We start from the raw sequence: 11,834 nt of genomic DNA, 5'->3' as shown, positions 1-11,834 counted from the left end.
TGCACTGAGAGCTCTAGCGCAGCGGAATGCAACCGTGCTGACGTAGAAAGACGCCTCGTCCAATGATCGCAAAGAGTCGTGTCATGGTGCCCTCCTATTGGCTCATTGTGGAAAAATAGAGGCGGGATTTGTGCAAAGCAGTGCGCTCCGGAGGAAACTCACCGTCGAACAGACTGGATTTTTACGCGGCCTGTGAGACTGTTTTAAGCCAAAAACAAGACAACGTAATGTTGCAAACTCTTTATCCTTCTTTTGGATGATTACTATATTATAAAGTCGTTGTCGCGTGACGACGGCCTGTGAACTTTGTCAGAATTTATTGGTTTGGCTAACGTTAGCTTAAAGCTTACGTTGTTGCCTCATAAACATTCTGTATCAGATGCTAACGTCCATTAGCTACTGACATTAGCCTAACGTTGAACATCAGTTACGATCGCTGTATGATGTGTTTAACGTCTGCATCGTGTGTTCATGCGTAAAAGATGATGTAGCATTACTTTTTTTAGAAATCCGGGCAAAGTGGGAACTGACTTTCGGGGGGAAAGGTACACAGGTGAAGTGCTAACAGACAGCACTGCGCGGAAAGGCGCTCCTTGTTGGAGTCATATTATTTTGTTGTGCTACAGGCCTCCCACGTGGTGCATCCATTGGACGTATCTTCACCTGCTGGGAGGCTTTTTTTAAATGAAAGCGTAAGTACCTCTTGTGATGTATGTTAGACATCCATATCAGCTAATGCCAGGTTATGTCTTGGCTGTCAGCTAATAAAATATGGCGCTATGCTGCCAAACACACAAGACTGGTGACAGTTCTTTTGACTTCCTTTTACAGGATGAAAGCTCTTGAGTAGAACTCACTGTTGGTCAGGAAGAAGACGAAACAGAAGACCAGGAAGGAAGTGAACCTTTACTGTGAGGGCCCATGGCTTACTCCAGCTACAGCAACCTGAGCAGGGCTCAGCTTACCTTTGAATACCTGCACACAAATTCGTAAGTACCAACTTTGTTGTTTGTGTCAAGTTATGACCTGTTTACTACACCACGTCACAGCCCAGAGTGGTTAATATAAGTGTGGTACGGATCACCAGCTACACAAGAATATGGTTTTAGATGTTTTATCAGCCATCACATCGGTTCAAGCCTAAACTTTACTGACCCACATGGCTTGGCTTACAATTAACAGAGCACTAAATAGGAGAAATAAAACCTTGTTTTCTGATGGCTTCACAGCACTGATGTTTTAATGCATGTATACAAAAGAGGTTCACTCCACACAATCCCCTTTCTTTTTCTGACACACAGTGCACTTGAGACATTGTGAAGAACTGCTGACAATAATTATTGCTATGTGAGATCTACATTAGTTAATTTTATCGTTATCAAGATTGTGTACTGATTACAGTGTCTAGAATGACCAGTTAGACTACCTGCTTTATTTTTGCTTTACAGCTTGTCACATGATGTCACCTAATCTTGTTTTTATGAGGACCATTTTGTTGCACATATTGAGTCTTAAAATCTCAACTTCCCCACCCCAAACTCATACACACATCCTCATAGTCACAAAATATATCTCAATTTAACTCCTGTCAACAAATGTTCCTTGTGTTACTTGTCACTTATGTATTCAGATTTTGTGTGTGCATGTTTGTCGTGCATTAAGAGGGGAAGAGGCAATTTATTTTTATCGGGGGCGTGTCTTTATAGCTGTAAACTTTTTCCTATTTTGGTCATAAAAAGGACAGAACTCTAGATGGGTTGCTAATTTGTTTCACTATTATAATACGTGAATGAAACAGTCTACAGTATTTGTGGGAAACGTAGCTGTAGTTAAATTGACAGATTTTGTTACATGTTTCAAGAAATGAAGTTTACCGGATGTATAACAAGAGTGGAGTCCCGTTAAGTTACGTTAAATAAGTCTGCCCTGTTTATTATCCTTGCACTTACAGAATAAGTTGTCTCTTTGCAGGACAACTCACGAGTTCTTGTTTGGGGCCTTGGCTGAGCTTGTGGACAATTCAAGGTGTCACATAATGATTTACAACAGAATTTACATTTCCTGACAAATAATAAAGCCTGCGTAAATTGGATTGTAACAATTTTTTTAAATACAAAGTTTGACTCTTCCTTTACAGAGATGCTGACGCCACACGAATAGACATCTATACAGGTACACTTAAGAGTAACTCACCACTTTCACTACTTTAAGTATGCGCAGATATCGCTCTTAACATTTCTTTTATTTCTGTGTTATTCTTCCAGAAAAGAGACCAGAGTTGCGTGGTGGTTTTATGCTTTGCTTTCTGGACGATGGTATCGGCATGGACCCAAGTAAGTACGATTTAAAATTTTGGCACTAATGATGTTTTCTGGTCATATATAGTATTTAATTTGTTCATGAAACATCTTTATTTTACTAGTTGAGGCAACTCATGTGATTCAGTTTGGAAAGTCAAACAAACGATCCCCCGAGTCCACCCAGATTGGCCAGTATGGAAATGGATTGAAATCGTGAGTCCTTCACGCAGTTCTTGTGGTGATAATTTTACAGTAGATTTAAGTTATCTCTAATAATATATTTAAACATTTTGTTTTTGTTTGTTTTTACAGAGGCTCAATGCGAATTGGGAAAGACTTCATCTTGTTCACAAAAAAAGAAAACACACTAACTTGCCTTTTCCTGTCAAGAACTTTCCACGAAGAAGAAGGACTTGATGAGGTCAGATTTGACTTTTGTATACATTATATGAGCGCGTTGATTTATATTATTAAACTGTGGCACAAGTTAGAATACTGCTATTTAGATGTTTGCCTGTTTTTATGTTTTATCTTGTTTATTATATTTTGTATATTACAAAAATAAAATTCTGTACATATCTATGTACATTTGAATGAATTACACATTTATTACAGTTTGCACTACAGGTTCTACATTTTACCTGGGGTTAGAAAAAGAAAATTTGCATTAACTCTTCATTTTGCTCATGCAACACATTTACCTGCACATAAAATGTTTCCACTACCTTGTATTTATAAAAACCATTATTTAGAAACACATAGTTGTAACGTTTGGTTTCCAGAAATGGTTGCTAAAAGGGAGTTTCAGTATAGAGAGCTGATAAAAATTAGGTAAAAAAAAAGTAGTGTCTGCTTCACCACAACAGTTTGTAAATCATACAGTCACAGATGAGTATATACTAAGATGCTACTCTTCAGTAGTAAGCAGCTTCTTTTTTTGGCAGCCCTATCCTATATATCATTTGAGTAGATATTGGTTTCTCTTCAGAAATGGGGATGGTTGGTTTGTTTCTTTTTAAGCGTTTTGTGTGTAAGGTTTTTGATCCTCTCCCAGGTCATAGTGCCTCTCCCCTCCTGGGACCTGAAAACCAAGGAGCCCCTGACTTCTGATCCCGAGAAGTATGCGATAGAGACCGAACTCATCTTCAAATACTCGCCTTTTAAAAATGAGCAGCAGCTGATGGAGCAGTTCAGCAAAATAGAAAGTGACAGTGGTAAGCAGCATGACAAGTTCGTCTAAATAGGAAGTGACTGTTTTTGTGATGCTCAAGAATTTGATAAGTTCTTTGAAGTTAGTGTTTGCTGAAATACATTTTTTGCTTTTATTTACTGAAGGCACTCTTGTGGTCATCTATAACCTAAAGTTGATGGACAATGGAGAACCAGAGCTGGACGTAGAGTCTGATCACCAGGACATACTGATGGCTGGGACACCTGTGGAAGGAGTGTAAGTTTAACTGTTACCGTATTTCCCGGACTATAAGGTGCATTTAAAAGCCTTCAGTTTTCTTGAAAAAAAGACCTTATATATATATATATGTAAGAAGTCGTAATGTTTTAGTACGACTTTAATAAACTACAAAGCTGCACCGCTTGCAGCATTAAGGCTCAGTTATAGTCACACAGGGCTGCGTGCATGGCGCACGGACCTGAGGAGTTTATACTTGACGCTTACGTCGGTGCAGTAATCTCCAAAGGACAGGGCTGTTTTGTTTCGCTTAATGTGCCTTATAGTCCGGTGTGCCTTATATATGACAAAAGTTGCGCCTCCAGTGTGCCCTGTAGTGTGGAAAATACGGTAGTCTGTGTGAGTAGAAAAATGACCATGATTGCATGTGGTAACACAAGTTATAATTATGGGTGGTCGTGTGATTGCCTGTGTGTGTTCATTTGTTTCTCTGTTTTCAAAATATTTCATCAATTCCTGAGATGATTTTAATAAAACAGTCAAAGTAATGACTGGATGTGCATCTGTAACTGATTACCTTTTGAAGTAAACTTACTCAAGATGGCTGCCACAGCTAACTGACCTTGGAACACACAAACATTGCTCTAATTCAAGATTTTAGAGACACAGAGTTAAAATTTGGTGTGATAGTAGCTTAGAGTCATCTGCAACACATATACCAAGTGCTAAAAATTCTGTGAGAATTGTTTTCAACTTTGGCAAGCAATCAGCCAAATATGCATTCTTTTTATCGGTACATAATTTTCATTTATAGCTGATTGCATTTCTCTAAAATGTTCTAAATGCTGTTTGTGACGTACGCAGGAAGCCAGAAAAGAGGTCGTTCAGGGCCTACACTGCTGTGCTGTACATTGACCCGCGCATGAGGATTTTTATCCAGGGACATAAAGTTAGGACTAAGAGGCTGTCCTGCTGTCTTTATAAACCAAGGTAATTTAATAACGACCATATATCATGGTTGACTTGTCTTTTATTTGAAATATGAGATTTTCCCTGCTATATTTGTTTTTAAAGGATGTATAAATACACATCAACTCGTTTCAAAACACGTGCTGAGCAGGAGGTGAAAAAGGCAGATCATCTTGCAAAAATCGGTAAGTACTTGAAGAAACTAAAGTTTTTTTATTTATTTCTCAGTTAACTGGACTTGATTCTGTTCTGAATTTCAGCTGAGGAGAAGGCCAGAGAAGCAGAGAGCAAACGTGTAGCGATGGAGGCCAGATTAGGAGACGACTTGTCAAAAGAATCGAGGGTAAGGAAAGACTCCTTTTTTTTTTGTAAAAACAAAATCATTTACATTTGACAACTTATGTGCGGGCTGGTGCCTGTCCCTGCAGCAAATGTTTGTTATCACTAGATAAATTAAATCTTGATGTATAAATGATATCTTCTCCTTTTTTTATTATTTTAGGCTATTCTGAGAAAAGTTCAGGATTCAGCCATGATGCTGCGAAGGGAGGCTGACATAAGAAAAAGAAATCTGGAAGCCAAACAAAAGTATGTTGAAGAAAAATATATTTTTATAATATAATTGTTACTATAAAGCATCTGTGTGCAGAATATGTATATATATTTATATAATTAAAAAATGTTTGCAAGTCAGATTAGCTATTTGAAGCCTTTCTTTCTTTCTTTCTTTTTAAATCTTCTTATTTTGGCCTTCCTCCATATTTTTGCTTTTTTTAGAGCATTGAAGGAACCCAAGGACTTAAATTTTATATTTGGACTGAATATTGAACAGAGGGACTTGGATGGGATGTTTGTGTACAACTGCTCTCGCCTCATCAAGATGTACGAGAAGACGGGGCCTCAGCTTGAGGGAGGCATGTAAGTATAAGGCACCAAGAGGAAAAGTAATCTTTCACTTTTAATTATAAACATCATCTGGAAAGTCTTCTTGTGTCTTTAAGGGCATGTGGGGGCGTGGTTGGAGTTGTAGATGTCCCATATTTGGTTCTGGAGCCGACTCACAACAAACAAGACTTTGCAGATGCTAAAGAGTACCGACACTTACTGAAAGCTATGGGGGAATATTTAGCTCAGTACTGGAAGGATACTAACATTGGTGAGTAGGTGTTGGTTTTTATTGGATTCCCACAGTTAAAATGTTAATTTCTACCTATTTATACAAGTGACATTATCAAGTTAGGCCTCAAGAAGGCAAACATGAGGCAAAAGTTAAATAAAAAGAAAAAAAGTTTAATGACAGCTGCAGTAATTGCAAATTGGAAAGTGCTGTTTCTTTAGGAGAAACTACATCTTTGTGTCAGATTTTAAAATGTTTCTGTGTTTTTATGCAGCTCAAAAAGGCATTGTAAAGTTCTGGGATGAGTTTGGATATTTATCTGCTAGCTGGTCTGCGCCTCCCTCATCGGAGCTGAGATACAAGAGACGCCGTGCAATGGAGATACCGCTTACTATTCAGTGTGGTCAGTGACACGTTCATGGAGTCGTTCACATTCTCGCTGTCACAAACACATTAACACTACAGCAAACCTGGCCTGAGCTTTTCCATTTCTTTTTTAGATAAATGTTTGAAGTGGAGGACGCTGCCTTTTCAGTTGGATGCAGTGGATAAACGCTACCCAGACAGCTGGGTGTGTCTGATGAACCCCGACAGCAGCCAGGACAGGTACAAACACACTGTCAGGAGACTAACGGTTACTGTTTTCTTTGTGACGGTCTTGTCACTGTGTTTCCTGTTTCCACATTTCTGATGTCGTGTTTTGTGTTTGCAGGTGTGACGCTGCTGAACAGAAGCAGAATCTACCTTGTGGTGTTTTGAAAAAGGACAAACCGACAGCTGAAGACAAAAGGAAAGAGTTGGCTGAGAAAATCAAACAGCAGCAAGAGAAACTAGAAGCCTTGGAGGTAGTTTATTTATTTCTGCTGTCTCTTTTTGCTCTCTTGTGGACATCACAGCAATAAATACGACTTCTTTTTTTTTTTCAGAAAACCAGCACAATTAAATCTGCAGCGGATATCAAAAAGTTACCTCTCGAGGTCAGCGCTAAACCCACTGAGACTTCTTCTCAGGTACAGGCTGCTATTCTTGTGATGTCTACTTTTTTTTTCCAGTTATATCAATATATGTTGATACTATTACTACAAATACACTGCCCGGTCAGAAAGTAAGTCACACACACTGGTGTTTTATTAGATCATCTTTAGCTTTGATTAAGTCGTTCACTGTGTCTTGTGAGCAGTTTCATAATAGGGTTTTATTTAGCGTTGCTTTTTTTATCCCCAAAGAGCTTGTATTGATTGAAGAGTCGGTCTTCTTGCTCTGCTGAGCCCATTACTCTGACACAAGTTCAGTTTGGTGACATTATAACATTACAGTATGTCCAGGTTAACATCAGTGATTCAGTGTTTTTGACAGGAAAGACGAACATGTTCATTTTCAAGGTGTTTTGTAACTAAAATGTTCATATCTATAACTTCTGTCATGTTACTTATTCAGACAACTCGGTCTTCTGAAAGGACCGCATCACGTCCACGCTCCCCACCCCTCCCAGCCCACCTGAAAAATGCCCCAAGTGTTCCTCCGACTCGTACACCTTCTCAGCGCTCCAGCCGAGCATCTGCGCCCCCAGCTCCACCACCTAAAGTTGAACCGTCCAGATCTAGAGCTGCTGCAAAGCCTCCTCCACCCGCACCAAAGCCATCACCCAAAGCTTCTGCAAAAACACCCCCACTCAGCCGCAGCTCACGAGTAAGTCAAAACATCTTTTGAGTGATGGGTTTATTTAATAAGTTAAAATTAGAAGGGCCATGAAATAATCAACGTTGTCTTCATACAGGCCTCCACTAAAGCAGCATCTGTTAAACCGTCACCTGCTGGACAGCGTAAGAGAATAATTGAGCAGGAAGACAGCGAAGAAGAAGAGGAGGAAGATGAAGAAGAGGAAGAGGAGGAGGAAGACAGCGAGGAGGAGAATCAAGAAGAACCACAAACAAAGAAATCCAAGATGGCCACAGCAGCCAATAACCGTGGTAAAGTGGTAGAGAAGGCCCCCCCACCCAAACGGGGCAAGTTGGATGAGGTAAACACACAGAGTAGTTCACTCTTAGCTTTTCAAAGAATCACTGCTGTTCTGTTTTATAAGTGTACGAAATAATTTTTCTTGAATAGCGTGATCCATTATCATGAAGTCAGCATCACCTTAAGAATGTGAATTTAATGCATTAAAGCAGGAACAAAAACAGCTTTCCATAGGCCATTTTAGTTGTTCGAGTGCTGACACTTACAACATGTTCAGAGGACTTTTTATTCTAAAAGACAAAAGCTAGTTACCAGATATGTGCAGACATATATAGAAATTATAAAGTGATGATATAGATGAATTATCTGTAACTAAGAACACCCTTTGCTATCCCATTTCTTGCTTTTAATCATGTTATAGCAACTAAACTGAGGCTGCACAGTAACATCCCAGTGCTCCTGTTACCTTTTTGCATTTGTTTGCTTGCTTAAAAAGAAAATCAATAAAATAAAAACTTATTGCATGGAGAATATGTTGACATAAAAATACAAATACCTTTTTTTTAAGCTGTTTCCTTGTTTTTTTCCTTCTGAAACAAATAACTGAGGGAGACAAAACATCTGAAGAAAGAGTAGCACACACCCTCTATATGTGAAGCTTAACCTGTAAATATAGCAAAACATTTGAGAACCGCATCGAACTGGACCCTGATCTGAGCGTCCCGTTTTCTGATTGTAAACTTTTATTTTCCTTGAACAGATTAGTAGCTGGAGAGTTTGTCCTATACTGCTGCAAGCCCGATTTAATTAAGTTGCAGCACCGTTGGTGAATTCAACATCTAAATGAACTTCCAGTCAGCCCCCCCCCCACTCTGCTATTGACCTTACAGGTTAAAACACACACTCAGCCTGAGAAGAAAACATTTTCCCCTTCTGCGCGGCAGCCACGAACCACACCAGCCTCTGTTGTTAAATCTATTTCTGCTCAACAGCAAGAGGCTAAAGAAAAGGTAGCTTCACGGAGTCCGTCTCAGCTACTTCTGAATAAACCCGGGCTGCATCTACTCACAACTTCTAACAATCAAGAACAACTTAGCTCTCGAGCTGCATGAGTGTTTGTCAGATTAACATTCTCTCCTTTGTTAGTGAAGCACTCATTCTCTTAACACTTGGTATTTTTTTTAGTGAGCATGCCAGTCTTACTCAATGATTAAGGTCAATTTAGGAACCTTTATTTCTTTCAGGACTTGGTCTTTTCAGTGAAATACTCCTGCGCCTGTGGTTGTAACCACTTTTATGTTTTCAGGCATCTGAGAAAGCTCCAGAGAAGGAACCAGAAAGCGACATAAAAAATGCTCAGAAAGGTAAAGAGAGCAGACTGTTGTGTCTTCAATGTGTCACATGGGAAAGGATTTATTTTTCTTATTGTTTGTTTTATTTATATTTTTACAGATAAGGGTCTGCTGGTTGAAGTACGTGTCAATAAAGAGTGGTTCACTGGTAAAGTCATTGCTGTGGAGATGAATAAACAGAGTGTTCGTTGGAAAGTGAAGTTCGATTACGTACCCAGAGCTACCCCCAAAGACCGATGGTAAGAGGTGTCTGTTTAGATACATTCTGATCATGTTTCCTTTATATGATGTATAAACATGGTGGTTGTGTCGCCGTTAAGGGTGTTTAAGGGGAGCGATGAAGTACGGTTGATGCGGCCACCATCCCCCATCTCTCAGACGCCTGATACCCAGCAGGAAGTTGAGAAAGGCCCAGCTCCCATGGAGCCGGACACGACTCAGCCTGGAACCAGTCGAGAGGTGACCGACAGCCTGGTCGCCATGATGAGGTGGGCTACAGACTGAGTTTTTTTTTATTGCTACAGGTCATTTTTAGTTGGAGTCCTTCTTTTCTAAAGTCTTGTATTGCTGCTGCGTTCAGGACGATGCTGCGCTACTTCTACCCTCCTGCTTTTCGGATTCCAAAGGATGATGTTAACAGCATGACAGCAGAAGAGCTGGTAGCCTTTCCTTTGGTGAGACACATGATTTAATGGATTGAATCTAAATTAATGAGATAAAAACTAATACTTACATTATTCTAATAAATTGAGAATAAAAGACGACCTATTGGAAAAGAGATTATAGATGATAGTTGACTTATCCAGAGTTGGTTTGTTTGATTTCATTGTTGGTTTTATTTAAATATATTTCTTTTCTCCTCTATTTAGAAAGAGTATTTTCAGCAGTATGAGTCAGGTCTCCAGTCATTGTGTAACTCGTACCAGAGCAGAGCTGACGCCAAGGCCAAAGCTGTGGAGGAAAAGAACAACAGCACCGAGCTCAAGCTGAAGGAGGCGGATGAAAAACTACAGAAACTACGAACAAACATTGTGGCGCTTCTGCAGAAAGTACAAGAGGTGAGGCTTCTAAATATGCACTGCGGTTATTTTTTCACATTATCGATGACTCTTCAGAAAGTGAATAAATATGTTGGAACCAGTTTATGATCGATTAACACTCTTGTATATACAACGTAATACACATAGTTTTTTTTCTTGACAATTAAAGGACATTGACATCAACACGGATGATGAACTCGATGCCTACATAGAAGACCTCCTTACCAAAGGTGATTGAAGAAGACATGGAAGAGGAGATGGACATTAAAAAGTTGAAGTTTCACTTGCTGATAACTCCACAAGGTCCCATGTTTATGTGCACTGGGCTGTGAATATTTGGGGATGCTTACATTTCTCGGTCTCTCCCCGTATTATATCAAAAGTTTGATTTGTTTCTTCTTTGTTGATTAGCCTTGTGGTTTTTCCTTTTAGTCTTTTTTATATACATGCCCATAGACTGTATGTTTATCTGTTTAAAACGTAATCCCGATTTAAGTTTGTAATTTTATGTAGGTTAATGTGTGCTTACTTTTTTTTTATATATTCAACTATTGTAATAAGCTACATTTCTCATTTGGTCCTCTATCAGGTGAGTATCACACACTCTTACTTTGCAACACTGCAAGTCCCCTAATATTTGGACTTAACTGGTTTGGGCTGTTTATCTTAACAGTAACTTTTATTTTTGTACACTAAAAGAACATCAGTGTTGCTCCGTATCTGTCCATTTTTGGTTTGTAAACCAAGTTAATCTGTAACTTTAGGTGTGAGGTGCCACAGTGCAAGCACAAGGGACTCGCCAGGTTTTATCAGTATCAATGTTCCTTCAGATCCCTTCTGCTTTCAAGACGACCGTTTTGTTCTGTTGTTTATTTTTGGGAGAGGAAAACCAACTTGCTTCTTGTAAATCTGTATGTTCATTATCATTTAGTACCTTTTCTTTGTTGTTTCTTTTGAAAGAAAATTTTAACATGGCATAATGTTTTATTCAACGGTGCATGCTTACGCTCTTGTTCTAATCGGAGCAAATTGTTCTGTATTTCTGACAAATCTTTACCTAAAACAATAAACCAGTTCAGCAACACTTGACTTTTATATTTCTATCTGGTACATTGTCATATACGAATTGTGGGGAATCTATAGCCATGTATAAAAGTTAGAAATCCAACCTTTTTTTCATGATAAAATTAAATTGAATTACATTTGTTTATGCCTGCAGAGCATTATTCTTTTATTTGAATTGTGTAACTTAGTGATGTATCTTTTAACAATCCATGATGATATATTTTGTAGATTATCCCAATAATATTAAAGGCAGTTATTTTAATTGAATAAGGATTGCATTGTTTCTGTAGAATGAAATCACAACTAAAAGTAATGAAACATTTAGCATTTCTGATTGTTTTTTTATTATTATTATTATTTGGCTCATTTGACCAGTAATCTATCAGAGCTGGGACTGCATAAATACATGGAAGGATCCAAAAATTATCCCAAATCCTACTTTGAGGGCTGTTACATTTGTCTGCTTGATATTTATTAGTTCTTCTTAAATAAATCTTTATCTTAGTCACATTACAGCAGCTATCAAAGGAGCAATTTAAAGGTTGAACTTAGACCCTGGAAGGTTTACCTGACATCATGCTACAGCATCATTAGTGTGTGTATTTACTATTTTTAAAATGCTTA

At 38.6% G+C, this 11,834-nt stretch overlaps 1 protein-coding gene across 2 annotated transcripts; it reads left to right on the top strand.

Annotated features, from left to right (window-relative positions):
- The first annotated feature begins 123 nt into the window (after positions 1–123).
- On the top strand, positions 124–11,234 carry morc2 (MORC family CW-type zinc finger 2). 2 transcript variants are annotated; one of them, XM_017413978.3, is made up of 28 exons: positions 124–224; positions 627–692; positions 832–989; positions 1,972–2,025; positions 2,138–2,172; positions 2,265–2,333; positions 2,423–2,513; positions 2,613–2,721; positions 3,355–3,514; positions 3,636–3,747; positions 4,573–4,698; positions 4,783–4,862; positions 4,938–5,020; positions 5,180–5,265; positions 5,455–5,595; positions 5,679–5,833; positions 6,069–6,197; positions 6,295–6,400; positions 6,507–6,639; positions 6,721–6,804; positions 7,232–7,483; positions 7,572–7,814; positions 9,060–9,117; positions 9,206–9,344; positions 9,426–9,593; positions 9,686–9,779; positions 9,975–10,163; positions 10,315–11,234. In XM_017413978.3, the coding sequence occupies exons 3-28, from the start codon at positions 922–924 to the stop codon at positions 10,381–10,383; spliced, it is 3,033 nt and encodes a 1,010-aa protein (XP_017269467.1). In that variant the 5' UTR covers positions 124–224; positions 627–692; positions 832–921; the 3' UTR covers positions 10,384–11,234. The 2 variants fall into 2 exon arrangements, with proteins under 2 accessions (XP_017269467.1, XP_037831747.1); XM_037975819.1 differs by adding an exon at positions 8,644–8,763 and having other exon boundaries at positions 159–692.
- Positions 11,235–11,834: the final 600 nt, after the last annotated feature.

Source organism: Kryptolebias marmoratus, linkage group LG1 (assembly GCF_001649575.2).
Source record: "Kryptolebias marmoratus isolate JLee-2015 linkage group LG1, ASM164957v2, whole genome shotgun sequence".
Classification (NCBI taxonomy): domain Eukaryota; kingdom Metazoa; phylum Chordata; class Actinopteri; order Cyprinodontiformes; family Rivulidae; genus Kryptolebias; species Kryptolebias marmoratus.
Note: the sequence above shows the minus strand (reverse complement) of the source record. Positions and strands in the feature narration are given on the sequence as shown.

What these genes read in the sequence shown, in the direction of transcription:
- morc2 (XM_037975819.1), top strand. Translation starts at nt 922, where the DNA reads ATGGCTTACTCCAGCTACAGCAACCTGAGCAGGGCTCAGCTTACCTTT. An exon ending in CCCGACAGCAGCCAGGACAG is followed by an intron (nt 6,401 to 6,506) that starts GTACAAACACAC and finishes TTGTGTTTGCAG; the next exon opens with GTGTGACGCTGCTGAACAGA. An exon ending in AACGGGGCAAGTTGGATGAG is followed by an intron (nt 7,815 to 8,643) that starts GTAAACACACAG and finishes TTGACCTTACAG; the next exon opens with GTTAAAACACACACTCAGCC.